This window comes from Staurois parvus, unplaced genomic scaffold (genome assembly GCF_062004578.1).
Source record: "Staurois parvus isolate SC_StPar_1 unplaced genomic scaffold, SC_StPar_1.0 ptg000014l, whole genome shotgun sequence".
Classification (NCBI taxonomy): domain Eukaryota; kingdom Metazoa; phylum Chordata; class Amphibia; order Anura; family Ranidae; genus Staurois; species Staurois parvus.
This window is the reverse complement of record NW_028317810.1, coordinates 13810418-13831257: the sequence shown is the minus strand read 5'-3', so window position 1 is coordinate 13831257 and position 20840 is coordinate 13810418. Positions and strand designations below refer to the sequence as shown.

The window sequence follows — 20840 nt, the reverse complement described above, 5'->3', positions numbered from 1 at the left end:
ACCTCGTATACTGTTTGACCAGCTTTGGGGACCTTAGATTGTTGCGTAAATTGACAGTGTTATATATACTGTACGTAGGTGGATCACTAATATGTGGATTACTGCCAAGTGTTTTTATACTTGGTCTTCCCATTGTTATGGAATATACTCTTTTCTAGGGATAACATTTACAGAATTGTTTTTTTTAGGAACCATCAGCCAAGTTTTAAGCAGATAAACAAGAATTCAAGAGGTATTAAAGCACTGGGTGGATTTACTAAAGGCAAATATACTGTGCACTTTGCAAGTGTAGTTGCTCCAGAGCTTCTAAATCAGTGTCTGGTGATTGGATATTTTTTGTAAAGTGAAGTTTCACCTCATTTTCTAAGCTCCAGAACAAATGCACAGCACTGCATTGCAACTGCGCTTCTAAAGTGCACAGCCTATTTGCCTTTAGTAAATGCACTCTGCTGGGTTTACCATTAGGATAGATCGATAGATGTTGACAGACACACATATCTGGTGATTAAAGAGATGCACTGTATAGAGAGGTGTAAAGTATGATTTTACTAACACGTCAATATAATGCACTCTGTTACACAGTTTCTTTGTGACAAATTTCCTCGTCGACCTTTTAGAGGTTTTAGGGCCTATTTACACGTGTTTGCATCTTTTACTGTGGAAATCATTGCATGTTGCATTGAGCATACCTAATCATTCTCGTCTATGGGCCAACAAAAGTACCAGCCTAAGGCATGCATTCAAGGTGTGTTTATTTTGGCAGTGTATGCATATTGGAGTGCCATTGGAAATGAATGGCAACCAACATGTATACACTGCATATTGTGGTAACATGCATTAACACACACGCAGAAAAGTGTTAATGTCGCTTTAAAAAGTGGGCCAATATAAATCTTTAAAAGTAAGCCTGCACAATTATAATAATATAGGATCAATTATTCAGATTTTTGGTCTTCAGAACCCAATCATCACTGGCTTTCTTTAACCTTATAATATTGTTATCCATATCTAAAAGAATACAGAGTACCTACATATTTTCTTTCTTTAAAATTGTTTATTGGTATTTCTCACTGTAAAGCGCTGGCCATTCATCATAAGACGTCCAAAACTGTAATGTCTGGTCATTTAGCACCGAAGTCAAATTTTCAGATCATGTTAGCATTAGTAGAAGGAATGGTAAATGATTGCTTGAATTAAAGGGAGTGTTCATTGTAAATTTGAATGTTCAATTCTGAATAATGTCCAAACAAAATATTCAAAAGTTCAAAGTTTGCATTAAAATGTAACATTCCGCTGAAGACTGTAAACAACACAAAGTTGGGCATATGTTCCCCAAGAGTTACACCCACTTCTTCATTTGTGTCTTCCATGGTGGTGCCTTCCTGACTCAGCCGCCATTTTGTTTGAAATGCATAACAGCACCACAGAATAAAATAAATAAGCTGGCCTTTGTCCAATTCTAAAACATCATGAGGTCACATTATGTCTTCTTTTAGTTTAACACAAGCTGAACAGTTACTGTGGCAAGATAATACAGGTAGGCTGGGGTCCACACAGTGTAGCCAAAAGTTGGCACAGCTTGGGTGATAGGAGCGCCCTCCAAACTGCAGCATGTTCCCTATAGGTTCAGGTGAGACCTGGAAAAAAGGAAAATAAAAACTCCTATTTACTGTATATACAATAAAAATATAGCCTAGGTGAGAGAGATATGTAAGATGGACATTTAAAGTACATGTAAACCCTCATCTTGTAAAACAATCCATTCAATTTACCTGTGTGTTTGTGTATGTTTTTATTTTATATACACATCTTTTTTTCCCCCTTTTATCAGTGATTTCATACCCTGTGTTCTCAGCTGCACAAGAAGCTCAGAAAGCAAAGGTAGGAAACACAGCAGCACACTGATCTTCCCAGTAAATGGCTGCGTGGGAAACATGACAGCAGGAGTCTGATCATTGGAGGAGAGCAGGCTGAGTTCCCAGCACAGCTAGAGACTGACCACACTGTGCTCTAATTCCTAGTGTGTTCAGTTTTTAATAGGAAAACAGAGGGATTGGCAGGAACATCAGGTGTTCCACACAAAGGAAACAATACAAAGAGAACAGGATACATTTTAACACAAGTACATTGTATAGCAGGCACATATCAGGAATATGAAATGTTGGGTTTACATATTCTTTAATAAATGACTGAAGCAGGAATGAAATAATGTCTGCTGAGTGACAGATGTTTGTAGGGGGAAGAGGGACAAGGATGTGTAATGAGGGACAAAAGTTTGAGGGAGGAGGGAAGTTTAAGATAAGTTATGACTGGCAAAGGTTTGGAGAAGGTGGGATTAGGATGCATGACGAGTGACAACAAATTTGAGGAGGAATTGACAGAGGTTTGGAGGTGGGACCAGAATTTGTGATGAATGATAGATGTTTGGTGGAGGAACAAGGATGTGTGAAGGGTGACAAGTATGTGAATGTCTAATGAATGACGGTGGTCACAAAAAGGAGGAAAAATTGGGAGGATAGTTGACAGATGACAGAGGTTTGTAATTGAAGTTAGCAAGATTATGGACAAGTGATAAATGTTTGAAGCGGGATGACAAAGGGTTTTGAAAAGGTAATATAGGAAATCCTGAGAGTGAATAATAAACATTTTAAGTATAAGTGAGCTGAAATAAATGAGATTTCAGCATGCTACGTATTTCTTTTTCAGTCTATTATTTTCTCTTATGGGTAGGAATAATATAAGTTGCTGGACTTCATACCGTTTTTCAAAAAGTTTTTTGGCATTCACAAAAAAAGCAACTAAAATACTGCATGAGCTATTTTATGAAGCCGTGCGGTATTTTAGTAGTGAAAGAAGCGGTAATTTAACGCTGGCGGTAGTAACTGTCATGGTTGTTAAGAAGCAGGTGGCTTCCGCGTTCGATGAGTTATCAGCTGTCAGTGGGGTTCCCGGACGACAGTTGAATGTAAACAAAACAATTGTTGGCAATTTAAAATATTTACAGGGAAATACAGTGTGGGGGGTTCTCCCCCAATCCTTACCAGGCCCTTCGGGTCTGGTTTGAATTTTAAGGGTAGCCTCAGGCCAAAAAAAAACAAAACACATGGGCCCCAACCCCACACCCCAGGGTACAAAGCACTCATTCAACAAAAAAAGTGAAGTGTAAATAAACACAGGAGGCAGTTTGATGTCACTAGGTGGCCCCACCCATTTAGTTTATTTAGTGGTGGGAGGCGGCAGAGCTGTCATTTGCAGGAGGCTTAATTGGGTGCGGATCACTTTTTTTTTCTTTGTGTCATCTGCCAGTGTTCATCATGATTGACTCTGAATCTAAACTAGGGAACAATCTTTTTTTCTTTTTTTTTTTTAATAAATGACTGCTTCCTGTGTTTATTTACACTACACATTTTTTTTGGGGGGGGGGCTACACTACACATTTTTTTCACATGAAGGGGGCTTCCAGATTCCGATAAGACCCCCGCCAACAGACCCCCCCACAACCACCAGCCAGGGTTGTGGGGAAGAGGCCCTTGTCTTCATCAACATGGGGACAAGGTGCTTTGGGGGGGAACCCCTTCCATTGGTCGTTAAGGACACTGTGGCCGCCCGCTCCTTGAAAACCATGTTGTGTACTGGTTTTTAAGGACATCGGCAGCCACTCATTCCTTAACAAGTTAAAATCATACACATTCCTTAAATACCACATGCATGGACCACTACTTAATTACCAGATGCATTTAATTATTTATTTCCTTCTGTGAATTGAGTTTAATGCCTGTTTATGCGGTATTTACCTAGCATTTTCAGTGTTTTGCGATAAATACCGCAAAACGGTATGGTGAATTGACAGTTTCACGATCGCATGCGATATTTAGGTAAAATGTGTCTGGACACCTGAATACCACATGAGTTCCTTTTGTGAATGGAGACCACTGTGTGTTTTTATGTCTAGTGTAAGCCATGTCCTCTTGTATTTACTGCATTGTAGAAAGATAATAAAGTGGAGATGACAAAACATTCTTTTGCAAAGGGATGTACAAATCTGTACTGAATCCCAATATCGATGGAGGGGTGTTATGTTAGCTTTCTTTTTAGCCAAAGGAAGACAGCAGGTCTATAAAAGCTTTTCCTTTCATCGACACACAACACATGAAATTCTTGATTGCTTACCTGTTGGTCCAGTCTCTCCAGCAGACATACACCGCAACACCTCTGAAGGCAAAGGCTTGAGTCAGCCATCATTCCTTTTGCCTCATAAACAAAGGCTGATGGGGCAGGCTGTCAAGGTGACAATTTAAATGTGGAAAACTTAAATACTTTCAGTGATAATAAAAGTTACCATAATGCTTCATGTAAAAAGCATATGTGAAACGTTAGGCAATACAGCAACAACGTGCAGCGACCCACAACAAATAACTACATTGTGTAATCATTGTACTGTAATAAGAACATTGAAAGACCACTTCTGCTCTGTTGCTATGAGTAAGTGCCTTACATAATTCTATTTATTGACCACTTGACCTGCAGAAGGATTTACCCCCTCACGAATAGGGCATTTTTTGCTGTTCAGCATTATGCTACTTTAACTGGCAAGTGCTCGGTCCTGCAAGACTGTACCCAAATAAAACATTTATAATTATTTCTTTCCAATGTAAAAACTACAATGAGCAAAATCTGTATTTAAAATGCAGAATAACATTTTATGAATATATATATATATATATATATATATATTATATATATACATACAGTTAGGTCCACATATATTTGGACACAGGCATAATTTTAGTTTTTTTTTAAGTATTTACCAAAACATATTCAAGCTATAGTTATATAATGGATATGGGCTAAAAGTGCACACTCTCAGGTTTAATTTGAGGGTGTCACGTACCTGATAGGAGACTGAATTGACGAGGTCAGCCTCACTTGTGTCACTAGCCCTGACCCCGCTGAGTTTGGAACAGAGGGAGTCTAGGGACCAGGGGGACAAGAGCGCCAGTAGTTGTTGCTTGCGGCTCTTGCAGATGATGACCTTGGAAGGCAGAGTATCCTCTGATTTGAGGACTGTAGTAGCAGACAGAGCAGGTTCTGGGTAATGCCCGATGTGCAGCAGAGCAATGTAGGTAGCCAGGACACAGGACAGGAGCAGGGTCATAGGATAGCCAGGGTCATCAACAGTCGGGCAGCACGGTACAGAATCAGTAGGAAAAGCCAAAGTCAGGAGCAGAGCCAAAGTCAGGAACCAGGAGCAGGAGAGTAATCGGAGTCGGGTCAGGAACAAGCCAAGTCAGCAACAAAGGAATCGTACAGGAGTAAGCAGGACACTGGGGGAAGCTGAAGACCAGTCAGCACTGAACCAGAGCAGAGACCCTCTTTAAATAGCCCGTCTGGCGCCAATCTTCGCCGTGCGTGTGCACGTGTGCATGCATGTGCGCGATCGCGCATTCCTGCGCGCCTGTGCACAACCGACAGCTCTTCTGCGGAATCTCTTTTGCACATGCGCGTTCCCGATCGCAATTCTCTTTGCCGGAAATCCCTTACAGAGGGTATGTACATCCATATTGCAGGAAGGGTTTAGGAATTACAGATCTTAAGAGTAGCCATCCCCCCCTTTTTCAAGGGACCAAAAGTAATTGGACAAATTAATATAATCGTAAATAAAATGTTCATTTTTAATATTTTGTTGAAAATCCTTTACTGGCAATTTCTACCTGACATCTGGAGCCCATGGACATTACCCAAGACTGGGTTTCCTCCTTTCTGATGCTTTGCCAGTCTCGAACTGCAGCGGTCTTCAGTTGTTCTTTGTTTGTGGGTCTTTCTGCCTTTAGTTTTGCCTTCAGCAAGTGAAATGCATGCTCCATTGGGTTGAGATCAGGTGATTTACTGGGCCATTGCAGAATATTCCACTTAATTTCCTTCAAAAGCTCCTGGGTTGCTTTTGTAGTGTGTTTTGGATCCTTGTCCATCTGTATTGTGAAGCGCCGTCCAATCAACTTTGCTGCATTTGGCTGAATCTGGGCTGACAGTATATCTCTAAACACTGCAGAATTCATCCGGCTGCTTCTGTCTTCTGTCACATCATCAATAAAAAACAATGACTCAGTGCCACTGGAAGCCATGCATGCCCATGCCATCACACTGCCTCCACCATGATTTACAGATGACGTTGTGTGCTTTGGATCATGAGCTGTTCCAAGCCTTCTCCACACTTTTTTCTTCCTGTCATTTTGGTGCAGATTAATCTTAGTTTCAGAATGCTTTTCCAGAACTGGTCTGGCTTTTTAGATTTTTTTTGGCAAAGTTTATTCTGGTTTTTCTATTCTTCAGGCTTATGAATGGTTTGCACCTTGTGGTGAACCTTCTGTATTTGTTCTTGTGAAGTCTTCTCTTGATTGTAGACTTTGACAATGATACGCCCACCTCCTGGAGAGTGTCCTTCACTTGTCTGGATGTTGTGAATGGGTTTTCCTTGACCATAGAGAGGATCCTGCGATCATCCACCACTGTTGTCTTCCATGGATGTCCATGCCTTTTTATGTTGCTGAGCTCACCAATGCGCTCTTCTTTCCTCAGAATGTACCAAACTGTTGATTTGGCCACTTGTATGGACAGCTCCTTTGAACGCATGATGTAGGTTCACAGCAATAGATTTCAAATGCAAATACCACACTTAGAATCAACTCCCGACCTTTTACCTGCTTAATTGATGAAGAAACAACGAAGGAGTAGCCCACACCTGGCCATGAAACAGGTTTTGATTCAATTGTCCAATTACTTTTGGTCCCTTGAAAAAGGGGGAATGGCTACTATAAGAGCTGTTATTCCTAAACCCTTCCTGCAATTTGGATGTACATACCCTCAAATTAAACCTGAGAGTGTGCACTTTCAGCCCATATCCATTATATAACTCTAGCTTGAATATGTTTTGGTAAATACCTGGAACAAAAACTAAAATTAATCTTGGTGACCTTTTACCCCTCCCCTTTCCTCTTCCACCCCCACCCCCACCCCCCTTTGAGTATGCACTTTTCCCTTCATTCTAAGAATCCTGTTCCTTGAATAATACTGATATTATACTATATTTATCCCCTTTAGCTTCCTTTCCCTATTTCACATATTCTAGGTATAGATTTGACTTTTTAAATTGCTCCCACTTTTCCCACCTTGTACGGAAGACCTCTATTTTATCTTCCTCCATATGGTAAAGTTCCTCCACTCTATATATCTTCTGCACTCTTTCTACCCAGTCCTTTATTTCGGTACCTGTTGTTCCCTCCAAAACTTGGGTATAAATCCCTTCACTGCATTCAGATAATACATTAATCCAGTTTTTTTATATTTTTTAACCGAGAACTCAGTACCATAAAGAAGACAAGTCTCAGGGTCCTTGTGGATATTAACCTCTGTTATTTTCTGAATTATACGCACTATACCCTCCCAGTATTTTTGAATTTTGTGACACTCCCACCATAAATGAAACATTGTACTTCTCTCTCCGCATCCCCGCCAACATAAAGGTGAATTGTCCCCACTTATTCTATGTGCTACACTCGGTGTAATATGCCATCTTACTAAACACTTGTAATTATATGGATACATTTGATCCTAAGCATTCCTCTACTGTTCTATGTGTGATACAGATGAAAAGATAAAGGCCTCAGAATCCTGATAAGATTGATATCTTTGAAAATGATGCTACCATACATTTAAGATTGTTGTCTGGTCCTATCAGGGGCGGACTGACAACTCATGGGGTCCCCGGGCAATAGGGGATCATGGGGCCCCTGTGTCCTTGCCCAAACTCAAAAAAGCCTATGAAAAAGGTACCAGGGGCATCTCATGGGGCCCCCTACTGACCCCAGGCCCTCAGGCAGTGCCCGAGTTTCCAAATGGTCAGTCCATCCCTGGGTCCTATTAAAAAATGGATCGGCTAAAGATCGTCTCTATGGCAAATTCTATTCAATCAGGGTATCAGAAGTCACCTAGCTAGTATTTGAAATATTATCAGCTCTCCAAAAGCCAGGAAGCCAAACACAAAGTACCTTCGTTGTGACCTATATACAAATTAATATTTAGCCTTACATTATTTGTTATGTGTGTCAACCTAACCTGGCTGCATAATTACTATAACAAGTCTTTAACTTTATAGTACAATATACTAGCAAGAATGTGGCTGGGTAATGAATAATTGAGAGCATTGGACTCGGAAGTTTGAAGACTGTATTTTATTCATATATATATACTGCTCAAATAAATTAAAGGAACACTTTTTAATCAGACTATAGCATCAAGTCAATTAAACTCCTGGGGTATTGATCTGGTCAGTCAGTTAAGTAGCAGAGGGGGTTGGTAATCAGTTTCCGCTGCTTTGGTGTTAATGAAATTAACAACAGGTGCACTAGATGGGCAACAATGAGACGATCCCCAAAACAGGAATGGTTTTCCAGGTGGAGGACACTGACATTTTTTTCCCTACTCATCTTTTCTTACTGTTTTTCAGTAATTTTGCATTTGGCTAGGGTCAGTATCACTACTGGTAGCATGAGGCGATACCTGGACTCTACAGAGTTTGCACAGGCAGTCCAACTCCTGCAAGATGGCACATCAATACATACCATTGCCAGAAGTTTTGCTGTGTCTCCCAGCACAGTCTCAAGAGCATGGAGGAGATTCCAGCAGACAGGCAGTTACTCTAGGAGATCCGGACAGGGCCGTAGAAGGTCCTTAACCCAGCAGCAGGACTAGTGTCTGCTCCTTTGTGCAAGAAGGAATAGGATGAGCAATGCGAGAGCCCTACAAAATGACCTCCAGCAGGTCACTGGTGTGAATGTCTCTGACAGACTTCATGAAACAGACTTCATGAGGGTGGTCTGAGGGCCCGACGTCCTCTAGTGGGCCCTGTGCTCCCTGCCCGGCACCATAGAGCTTGATTGGCATTTGCCATTGAACACCAAAATTAGCAGGTCTGCCACTGACGCCCTGTGCTTTTCACAGATCAGAGCAGTTTCACCCTGAGCACATGTGAAAGACAAGAAAGGGTCTGGAGAAGCCCGTGGAGAATGTATGCTGCCTGTAACATCGTTCAGAATGACCGTTTTGGTGGTGGGTCACTGATGGTCTAGGCAGGCATATCCATGGAGGGACGCACAGACCTCTACAGGATAGACAATGGCACCCTGACTGCCATTAGGTATCGGGATGAAATCCTTGGACCCATTGTCAGACCCTACGCTGGGGCAGTGGGTCCTGGGTTCCTCCTGGTGCACAACAATGCCTGGCCTCATGTGACAAGAATATGCAGGCAGTTCCTGGAGGATGAAGGAATTGATACCATTGACCCCCACACTCGCCTGACTTAAATCCAATCGAACACCTCTGGGATATCATGTTTTGGTCCACGTGATGCTGTCAGGTTGCACCTCAGAGTGTTGCAGGAAACCGGAGTGCCCAGAGGAACAAGAAGAACTTGCAAATTCCAGGTAGGTAGTGCTGTGGCTGGGTTTGGAAGCAACGACCCTAGTGCTACGAGGTGGAAGTGCTAACCTCTTAGCCACTGTGCATCTAATACTAAGCTAGTAGGGTCTCCTTCACTGCAGATGTCCAGTTCTACTGGAACTAGAAACTGCATTTTTGTAATAATGTTTCACAACATTATAGAAATGTATCATACTGGATAGGGTCAGACTTTGTAAATTACAATAGGATGAGAGACCTGTTATTGGTTACAGTGGAACTGTAGTAATTGGAGGGGTGTAATTGGAGAAGACAGTCTAGGGCTAGCTAAACATTATACAATTTTCTTGAGATTTTTGGTTTAGATTTACCAAAAACGATATAATACAAGGTCAAACCTAAACAACACTTTCAGTTGTATCCAATTAGGTGGGCACTTGTGCTACATAGTTGAAGGTAAATCTAAAGGAAATTGGGCAGAAATTGGACAGAAAATTGATAGTGTATGGCCAGGCATAGATTGTCCTATTAAACTGAAAGTCCATTTAGGCCGCCAAAAGTATAAGATGTGGCTGGTACTTACCAGTTTCTGCAGTATGCTGGGACACATGGACAGAAAGGCCTGCAAATTATTCCATGCTAATTCAATATCCCGTAGGAGAAATTGTAAGCTTTCACAGTCAATACTGAATATTTTCATTCCTCCTTCCATTCTTTTTGATACTCTGTACACCTCAATCACACCTGCAGTAGGCAAAACAAACTCACTTTGGCATTGTGCTGATTAACTTTATTTGTTCCAACTTTCTTCATTTTTAGTGCAAAATTAGACGAGAGACAAAAGACAGTGGGACCTACAAAGTGGGACCTGCAAAGCTTCTTTATGTAGTGACTGAGCTGCTCACACACCATCAGATATTTGGACCAATGTAGCTATGCATATGCCATAACTGTGGATCTGCTATGGCAGCAGAGAATCCCTGTAGTAGTCACAGCTACTACAGAGATTTCTGTCTTTCAGGTCCTGTACTGAGATGCTACCCTGCTGCATAGTAACAACAGAGGCTTGGTACAGGTGCCATTCACAGACTGTTCTGTATTTTTCTTAAAGAATACAGGCCATTCTCTGATTGGACAGGTTGAAGATTATGATATCACCACCCCACCTCTCTACTCCCCCATTCAGAGAACGGATTCATTGAGAAATACGGAAAGTGTTCTGTAATTGGTGCCGGTGCTGACAAAGTAACCCCTTGTGGATCCTATGCAGCAGGGTAGCTGCTTTGCAGAAGATCTGTAAGATAGGGGTAATCATTGTAGTAGCAGCAAATACTACATTCATTCTCTGCTTTCACAGCAGTCCTTCAGGTATGGAATAATGTATGTTTACATGGCTCCAAGCTGAACCAATTTAACTATGCAAAAAATTTTTTAAAAAAAACTTGCTTTAAAGCACTGAAATACTGCCTGGCCCCTGTACAGAAATTTGATGTGAGACCCCCTGTGATGCAATTTTAAGTTACATTGGTACTTAGTTACAAATGAATGTTTTTCTTTGCAACAAATGCCAAGGGCAATGTGACTTGTAGAAATGAGGGATATGGTTATTTCCATACCTTTACCCCATGATGGAGGATACAGCTGCCTCAAAATCCTTGTGCAGCTTTGAATAAAATACTACTTTGTAACCCTCCCATGAAGGTTCTTGTTCAGGCAGTTTCTGTTTTTAGGTGACAACACGGTCCCAGTGTCCGAACTGTGCATTGTCATCCAGTCTCTGATGGAGACTTCAAGTGACTGTTTCTACACACACTGTACAGGCATGTTACACTATTCTAATTAAAATCACCCTGAGGAATTCGATGCAGTCATCGTTGGAGTGCACTCATGTAGACATGAAGTGGCTGCTATACGGCTGCAGGAGATCAGAAGTACTGCAATGCAACAAAGGATGAACAGAAGGTGAAAACAAGTATTTTATTGGAAAATGCTTATGGAACACAGCGCATGCATGGGGGAGATTTACTAAAACTGGAGCGTGCAAAATCTGGTGAAGCTGTAACCAACCAATCAGCTTCCAGGTTTTATCGTCAAAGCTTAACTGAACAAGATGAAGTTAGAAGCTGATTGGCTACCATGCACAGCTGCACAAGATTCTAAGTGCTACAGTTTCAGCAAATCCCTCCTCTAGAGCAGCCTTTCTCAACCAGGGTGCCCAGGCACCCTGGGGTGCCTTGAGGTTCCTTCAGGGGTGCCTTGGCAAAATTTCTAAAAATTACCCAAAACTTGTTTACAAGCCAGTGCATGGAACAAGCCTGCCTTTTAGTTACACAAAGCCACAGGTTTTTATTGTGAACCATTATGATCTTCTAGCTGCTGGCATCCTGACAACCAATGACATCATCAGTTGATAAGGAGGATGTCAGCTGCCTGTCACAGCATCCAGGTTTGCCCCTCCGCTGCCCCTCTCCATCAGTGCTGGGGTCACATTAGCTCAGTGATGGAGAAAAACTGAGAAGAGAAACACTGGAATACTAGTCAGTACCAGTGTGCAAAAGAGTATTTGCTTTGGAAGAATAAATCACCTCTAACGTTGGGTGTCCTACATGTGTGGATGTTGCAGCATTATATCAAACTATTAGAATAGTTTTTCATCATTTAGAATGGGATGCCCTTTTAAAATTATGGACAGTCTTGAGGCACCCCATTTTAGAATGGGGTGCCTCAAGACTGTCTATAATTTTAAAGGGTGCCTCGGGACTGTCCATCATTTTAAAGGGTGCTTTGACTGAAAAAAGTTTGAGAAACATTGCTCTAGAGCAGTGGTTCTCAACCTGTGGGTCGCGACCCCTTTGGGTGTCGAACGACCCTTTCACAGGGGTCACCTAAGACCATCAGAAAACACATATTTCCAATGGTCTTAGGAACCGAGACACCGTTTCTCTATCCGTCTCCAGGCAAGTCCGCCCACATGAAGATACGCCCACATTTCCCTGGACCGCGGTGTGTGGGCGGGATGACATGCCACTCCTGTCATCTGGCCACACCCCTGGGATCACTCAACAGCTTTGCCTCCTCGCCGGTGATTGGCCGCCGGAACTGTAGCTCAGGAGAGGCACACAGGCGGCCAATCACCAGCGAGGAGGTGGAGCTTGGAGAGGAGGAGCGGAGCAGCAGCGTGAAGATTAAAGACGATTGAGTGAGGGAGCTGCCGGAGTGAGTGAAGAGGAGAAGGAAGACAGCTGACCCGTAAGTGTCTGTACCATGGAGATGGTGCTGCTGCAGCCAGGTATGCTTTCTGTAGATGGGAGAGGGAGGGAGCGAGCCCAGGCTGGAGCAGGGGTCAGCAAGGTAAGTATCATTGGTGTCAGTGGGAGGAATATTGCCCCATCATTGGTGTCACTAATACCAATGATGGGGCACTATTCCTCCAACTGACACCAGTGATGGGGTACTATTTCCCCCCCACTGGCACCAACGATGGGGCGCTATTCCTCCCCCCACTGACTCCAACGATGGGGCACTATTCCTCCCCCCCACTGACACCAATGATGGGGGACTATTCCTCCCCCCACTGACGCCAATGATGGGGCACTATTCCTCCACCCACTGACACCAACGATGGGGCACTATTCCCCCCCCCCCACTGACACCAATGATGGGGCACTATTCCCCCCCCCACTGACAGCAATGATGGGGCACTAACTATTCCTCCCACACTGACACCAATGATGGGGCACTATTCCTCCCACTGACACCAATGATGGGGCACTATTCCTCCCACTGATACCAATGATGGGGCACTATTCTTCCCACTGATACCAATGATGGGGCACTATTCCTCCCACTGATACCAATGATGGGACAATATTCTTCCCACTGACACCAATGATGGGGCACTATTCCTCCCACTGATACCAATGATGGGGCACTTTTCTTCCCACTGATACCAATGATGGGGCACTATTCCTCCCACTGATACCAATGATGGGACAATATTCCTCCCACTGATACCAACAATGGGACACTATTCCTGCCACTGACAGTGATGTGGCACTACTCCTCCTACTGACACCAATGACGTGGCACTACTCCTCCCACTGCAAAATTACAGTTATGAAGTAGCAACGAAAATAATTTTATGGTTTGAGGTCACCACAACATGAGGAACTGTATTAAAGGTTCGCGGCATTAGGAAGGTTGAGAACCACTGCTCTAGAGTATTAGAATTTTATTTAACTAAGACTGCAAGCTTTGGCAAAAAGGAAGACTTTTTTTTTTTACTAATTGAGAGATGGTTTACACATACGTGTCTGCTCATTATTGTGCATGTATGTGTTTGCACTACAGTAAATGAGAATACTGCTACTGTACTTATATAAACATGCTTAACAGAATACAGAAACACACCTGAGATATAATCTGCTCCTTGAGAGGACATCAGAACTTCACTGCATACAGAGGGCTGGCTGATACCACACAATATTTCGTTGGCTTTCTGGATCACCTTTATGTTGAGAAGAAAATAATACTTTTTAATGACATCAAGTCATCCAGATTTTTGGAAAGTTCAGTAAAACTATTCAACAGAAATGTTGGCATCATGAATTAAACATTTTACAGCACTTAAATTTTATAAAGGATAATAACTGATAACTGCTGATATGGACCATGTACTCAAATAATCTGTTTTAATCAGATCAATGCTATAGAATTGTATATTACAAATCTGTACAGCTGTGCAACTGTTGCTGCCCCATTGAGAATTCGCACTCTGAAAAGCCAATCGCTGCAGAAAAGAAAAGAAAAATATAACCCAATATTACATTAATAACTAGCAATGTTTGTCCCAAAGAAAGTTTTTCTGCAATCAAACTGATTCTTTCCCAAAGTATTACCTTGTGGATGTTCTTTAAACACGTCTTTAGTTGAAAGGTGCAGGCACCTAACTGAAACAAAAAAAGAAAATTAAAACTGAAGACTGAAAAAATAATCTAACTTAACTATTTTTGTAGATCCTATTCATGATTGGTATATTATTGAAAATGTTCCCCTCAGATAATTGTCCTTTTTGGGTCCAGGGGTGGACTGACAACTCATGGGTCCCCCGGGCAATAGGGGATCATGGGGCCCCTGTGTCCTTGCCCAAACTCAAAAAAGCCTATGAAAAATGGACAAGGGGCATCTCGTGGGGCCCCCTACTGACCCTGGCTCTCGGGCAGTGCCCGAGTTTCCAAATGGTCAGTCCGCCCTTGTTTGGGTCCCTTATGTTTGCTTGTCACACCACATATCTGGGTCCTTCTGCAGTACACCCTATTATAGTGAGCCTATGTAGATATATTATTTTTATTTATTTAGGGTTCCGTTGTGTGCTCCGCTATTTTTTGGTGAGATATGTACTAATGTATGTCATTTCTCTATTCTCTATACTGTTACTGTTCTACCTATACCTATACGGTCCTGAAGAATGTGAAACGCATTGATCATTGAAGCTGGACAAGCTACAATTACAGCCTATGCGGCTACACAATTAATTGATGAGGAGTTTGTGTATGTTGGGGAATTTTTTTCCCCAGTCTTTTTTTAAATGTATGGACTGTTTCAATGTATTTCATACTGTTTTATATTTATTTAGAATAAAATGTTATTTTTTTTAATGAAATGAAGTGTGGTCTCATGTAGTGTCTATAAAGTCCGCCATTGTACTGTCTAGGTGTCTAGCAGTTGTTTTTTCCATAAAACTGAAGAGTATTTCAATAAGTCAATGCAATATAATTTTGGTAACCAGCTCTAGGACAGGGTCTACACAAGACAAAGATATCAAGTGAGTCCTCCCCCCACATACAAACCCTTATATTGTGTCATTTGTACCTCCTTTTTCCTTTAATTTCTAGGTCACGTGACCACATTTTTTCCAGGTCAGAAGTTGGGCTTAGCCATAGCACGTCACATGTCCAAGTGAAGTGCGCTGTCAAGCATATGATCAGCCTGCAGGTTCCTTTAGGCTACATGTACACTTAAATTGCCATAGATGTTAACTCTACTGGCATCAGAAAAACTCTTCATGTAGCAAAAATGCGTGTAAACGTGATACCACGTTTAGCGCTTGGATGTTTATTAATATCATTGGCCAGAGTATTGATATGAATAAATGCCCAAGTGCCAAACATGGTTGGCGCTTAGTCACATTTACATGCATTTGGAATTTTTTGGCAAAAACGTTCCTCTCCTGAACGCAATTCTTCTGTGTTCAGGAGAAGGATATTTAACTGCCCCTAAACTTTGCTGCTCCTAAACTCTGGTAAAAGCCTATGCATGCATGGATACCTAAGATTTTATTGAGTTTAGTTCAGAGGCTTTGGCAAAAAAAAAAGCCAAAAGCTCCTAAACTCACGTTTAGGAGCAGCAGTGTACATGAAACCTGACATAGTTACATAGTTAGTCTGGCTGAAAAAAGACAAAAGTCCATCCAGTTCAACCATAGGAAAAAAAAAAAAAGTTATAATCCTACACCCACAGTTGATCCAGAGGAAGGAAAAAAAACCCAGCAAAGCATGATCCAATTTGCTTCTGCAGGGAAATAAATTCCTTCCTGATCCCCCGAGAGGCAATCAGATATTCCCTGGATCAACTTTACCTATAAATGTTAGTAACCAGTTATATTCTGTATATCTAAGAAAGAATCCAGGCCTTTTTTGAAGCAATCCACTGAGCTGGCCAGAACCAACTCTTGAGGGAGTCTATTCCACATTTTAAAAGCTCTCACTGTGAAGAAACCTTTCTGTGTTTGGAGATTAAATTTCTTTTCCTCCAAACGTAAAGAGTGCCCTCTTGTCCGCTGTGATGACCTCAGGGTGAATAGCTCTACACTGAGTTCACTATGTGAACCACTGATGTATTTATACATGTTGATCATATCCCCCCTTAATCTCCTCTTCTCAAGAGAGAATACATTCAGTTCCTCTAATCTTTCCTCATAGCTGATCTCCTCCATGCCTCGTATCAGTTTGGTTGCCCTTCTCTGCACTTTCTCCAGTTCCCCAATGTTCTTTTTGTGAATTGGTGCCCAAAACTGAACTGCATATTCCAGATGAGGTATTACTAATGATTTGTACAGGGGTAGAATGATATCTCTCTCTCTGGAGTCTATACCTCTTTTAATACAAGAGAGGATTTTGCTCGCTTTAGAAACCGCAGCTTGGCATTGCATGCCATTATTAAGCTTGTGATCTACCAGAACCCCAAGATCCTTCTCCAACATTGATTCCCCCAGTTGTACCCCCCCAGTATGTATGATGCATGCATATTCTTAGCCCCTGAATGCATAACCTTATATTTATCAACAATAAATCTCATCTGCCACATAGTTGCCCAATTAAACAGTGCATTGAGGTCAGCTTGGAGACATCCTGTAAGGACGTTATTCCACGGCACAGCTTGGTGTCATCTGCAAAGACTGAAATGTGATTTTTAATCTCAGACTATATCGTTGATAAATATATTAAAACGTAAGGGTCCCAACACTGCACCTTGGGGTACACCACTGACAACCCTAGACCATTCTACTTCCTTGATCATCATGCAGACTAATTGGCTTCAGTATAGGTAAGTAGACAAGAAGTTTTGTTTTTCTTGACATGCATGCCTGCTCTAGGTCTGCAACTCAGAAAGTACCAAAGCCAGATACACAGCATTTCCAAAAAAAGTCCACAATGGCAACCCACATTTTTCTATCAGTACAGTTTCTAGTACTGCTATGAAAAATATCCATCTAGGCAATAGTACTTGTGTCTGACCATGTTCATGCACACCAGTATGCAGTGATGTAGTTATATTATTGTGCGTTAGCAGTGGACGCATCAACTTCTGGGGTTCACTGTAAATTAAGGGTCTGCTGGGCTGTCTGGAGAATGGCTGATAAAGTAGGCAGCTTGAGCTGATGCTGGTTGTGTCAACATGATGAGCATAGGCATGTCCACTTATAGTTAGTTTTAGGAGCACGCAAAGGAGGGTGGAAAACGCTGCAATAAGTAATATGTTTAACTACTTTGCACCGGTGCCTCCCAGTCCGTTAAGAGTTTTCAGAAGTTGGGAGGCAGGATGATGTTTTAGGGTCATGTGACCGCTGTGATTTGCTGTCACGGTGGTCACATGATCAGAAAAGGTCCCTATCCCAAGAGGAGATCGGGACCTTTCCGTGAGTTACGGACATATGTGCTGTGAGCGCGCAGGGCGCGCGCTCTCAGAACATGTGTATTTTCAAATGGTATGCAAATATGTGGCCTCTCTGCATCAAGGCCCAGATGCCAAGAGGCTGCATATTTGTGTGCACTCAACATCTAGGGGTTAAGAAAACAAAAGTAATACATATTTTCCTTTACTTTAACAGTTGCACAAAATCTATACCACCCAGTTTTCCTAAAAATGTTTCCGCTGTTATCAAAAATGGAATCTAACCATTTACAAGAACACTTCCATCCATGTTGTTTCTGGGTCTTTATTACGTATTAGTATTAAAATCACGGTAAATGTTCTGCTGCCAATGTAACAGGTGCCCAAAGTATGGTGAGCTGGCAGGTGCTAGCCATGACAAAACCTTTGCTATAAGTATGTGCACATATGTTACGGTGCGTGTGTATATCACACAAAAGTAGGATCATATGCCACAACCAGCCCAGCTTTAGCTTTTTAAGGCTTTATGCACAAGGCCACAAAAAAGTGGCATTTCCGTAACTTTTTTTGAAAGGAGCTGTATAGTTTTTGATGGGCTCATGCCCACAACTCAGTTTCTGCAGAGTGGACACGTTTTGTCGTATGGGCAGCTGGGAGTAAACAGACTCCGCTTTCCGTTTACAGCTGTCTACTTCCGATCCGCTCCACCTAAACAGAAAAAGACAGAGTCCCCTTCCATTTTATTTACCAGTCCTGACTGGACCCAGAGGTAGGTGGGTATAAATGGACACAAGTCTGTTTACACCCACCTGTCCATAGGAATGAATGGACCTTCTGAACAGGTCTTTCTGACCTGACCTGATTGGAACGCCTGTGTGAAAGCGGCCTAAATATTTGTGATTTGTGTTTACATATGTACAAGGTATAGTGCAAATTGACTCTATTAAAGCTATCTGCATCCTAGCAACAGAAGGATGCTGTATTCTAGCAACAGTAGGATTCTGTGTTCTAGCAACAGAAAGACGTTAGGTAACCTCCTTAAGAAACCACCTGCATCCTACCAATGAAAGGACGCTAGGTAACCTCATTAAGAAGCCGCCTGCATCCTAGCAACAGAAGGATGCTAGGTAACCTCATTAAGAAACCGCCTGCATCCTAACAATGGAAGGACGCTAGGTAACCTCATTAATAAGCCGCCTGCATCCTAGCAGCAGAAGGACGCTAGGTAACCTCATTAAGAAGCCGCCTGCATCCTAGCAATGGAAGGACGCTAGATAACCTCATTAAGAAACAGCCTGCATCCTAACAATGGAAGGACGCTAGGTAACCTCATTAAGAAGCCGCCTGCATCCTAGCAACAGAAGGACACTAGGTAACCTCATTAAGAAACCGCCTGCATCCTAACAATGGAAGGACACTAGATAACCTCATTAAGGAGCCGCCTGCATCCTAGCAATGGAAGGACGCTAGATAACCTCATTAAGAAGCCGCCTGCATCCTAGCAATGGAAGGACGCTAGATAACCTCATTAAAAAGCCGCCTGCATCCTAGCAACAGAAGGACGTTAGGTAACCTCATTAAGAAGCCACCTGCATCCTAACAATGGAAGGACGCAAGGTGGCTTCATCCAGAATCCACCTGCATCCTAGAAATAGGGCCATGTACACTGTAAGGCTGTACGCATGTAAACATTGCTCAAACGTTACATGCGTACAGATAATTCTTTTCACAAGATGTTGCCACTAAGTTCTGCCAGCAAAATCTTGCGCCCTAGCTGTCATATTTTTCATATCGCTATGTGTAAGAGCCCTTTCTGACCAGGCAGTATGGGAATGTTAAAGATCCTTACCAAAGAAGGTTCAATAGCCATAGCTGTTCAGTCCTGTCCTGTTTCGTAGACATGTAATAGAGATGTCTGTCATGAAGAAGGAAATAAAGCAGGAAACCCCAAAATGTAGTCGCACCCTGTGCCGTGTGTGATAAAAGTCATGCTTCTCCGTTCAGGCTGACAGGCCACATTGCAGCTCTGTGTTACACTTAAACAAAGTAGAAAAGTGAGACTTGGAGCAAGTTTCCTGGGAGTGGCCATGTTGGAGGCTGGGTGACACGTTACCTGACGGGGCCCACCCAGGTCATTAGGCTGCAGGGACTGTGACGTTTATTTGAACTTCTAGGGAATTCACCTAATCACAAGTAATTGTAGTAAATCTGCAAGGAATAATGCCTGCAGTGCAGACGCTAATAGTACAGAATAGGAATGAATTGAAAACAAGCTCGGTGCCCCCGTCTCTATTTGCCTACACAGTTCAGACACAGCCCTGCCATTACCATGAATTCATACTTTCCTCATTTAGGGCTCATGTACATGGACTTTTCACATGCATTTGCCATGTGTTTATCATGCATTTATGTTGAACTATATAGAGGAATAAAAGCAAAGACGAATATATTTCCTGAAACCGACATTAAAACAGAAATCCTGTCGATTTTTTAAACCTGCATTGTACAGAACATGTGAGTTAGTTCTCAATGAGAGTATGGCACTGAAGTATGGTTGGACTTTCTGTAATAATTACACTTTCATTAAGGATAGATAGTATAGTTCTCACTATATTTCCAGCGCTGCGGCTATGAGAGCACAGAAGATGCAGTGTTTGTCCACCCCTCCTCTCCCCTTTTCCATTCACAGAGCACTTTATAGTCTGTTAATGCTACACAGAATATTTATTTATTATTTATTTATTACAGGTACTTACATAGCGCCATCAATTTATGCAGTGCTTTACATATATATTGTACATTCACACCAGTTCCTAACCCTCAAGGGGCGTACAATCTAACCCATATGGAAGAAAATTTTATTTGAAATATATTGTTCCTAGATTGTAAGCTTGAAAGAGCAGGGCCCTCAATCCCCTCATGTTTTGCATTGTATTGTTCTGTCACATGTTCTGTCCCCCTTTGTAATGTACAGCGCTGAGCGAACTATTGGCGCTTTATAAATACTGTATAATAATAATAATAATAATATTGTAAAAATATTTTTCCCAAATATATTGCCATATATTTGAAATGCTACAATTTTGGCCATACTCATATTCTTCCTGGAGAACACCTATCCTCTTGCTCTAAGATAGCATCACTGCGTGACATAACGTGGTGACGCAATTTCCGGCGCAGATGCCATATTAGGACTCCAATACATATCGAAG

General features: G+C 42.1%; 1 protein-coding gene across 3 annotated transcripts; it reads right to left on the bottom strand.

Moving 5' to 3' along the window:
• Positions 1 to 1034: 1034 nt before the first annotated feature.
• On the bottom strand, positions 1035 to 19700 carry LOC149473542 (synergin gamma-like). 3 transcript variants are annotated; one of them, XM_089677490.1, is made up of 7 exons: positions 19478 to 19700; positions 14355 to 14405; positions 14192 to 14245; positions 13867 to 13963; positions 10040 to 10200; positions 4171 to 4278; positions 1035 to 1637 (listed from the first exon to the last, which is right to left on the bottom strand). In XM_089677490.1, exons 1-7 carry the CDS (start codon positions 19496 to 19498, stop codon positions 1476 to 1478), a joined length of 654 nt encoding a protein of 217 aa, XP_089533616.1. In that variant the 5' UTR covers positions 19499 to 19700; the 3' UTR covers positions 1035 to 1475. The 3 variants fall into 3 exon arrangements, with proteins under 3 accessions (XP_089533616.1, XP_089533618.1, XP_089533621.1); XM_089677492.1 differs by lacking the exon at positions 14192 to 14245; XM_089677495.1 differs by lacking the exons at positions 14192 to 14245; positions 14355 to 14405.
• Positions 19701 to 20840: the final 1140 nt, after the last annotated feature.

Excerpts from the sequence above, each read along its gene's own strand:
- LOC149473542 (XM_089677490.1), bottom strand. The coding sequence starts at position 19,498 with ATGGCTATTGAACCTTCTTTG. Across the intron at positions 14,246-14,354 it reads GTTTAAAGAACATCCACAAG|CGATTGGCTTTTCAGAGTGC; the intron begins GTAATACTTTGG and ends TCTTTTCTGCAG. Across the intron at positions 1,638-4,170 it reads TGGAGAGACTGGACCAACAG|GTCTCACCTGAACCTATAGG; the intron begins GTAAGCAATCAA and ends CCTTTTTTCCAG.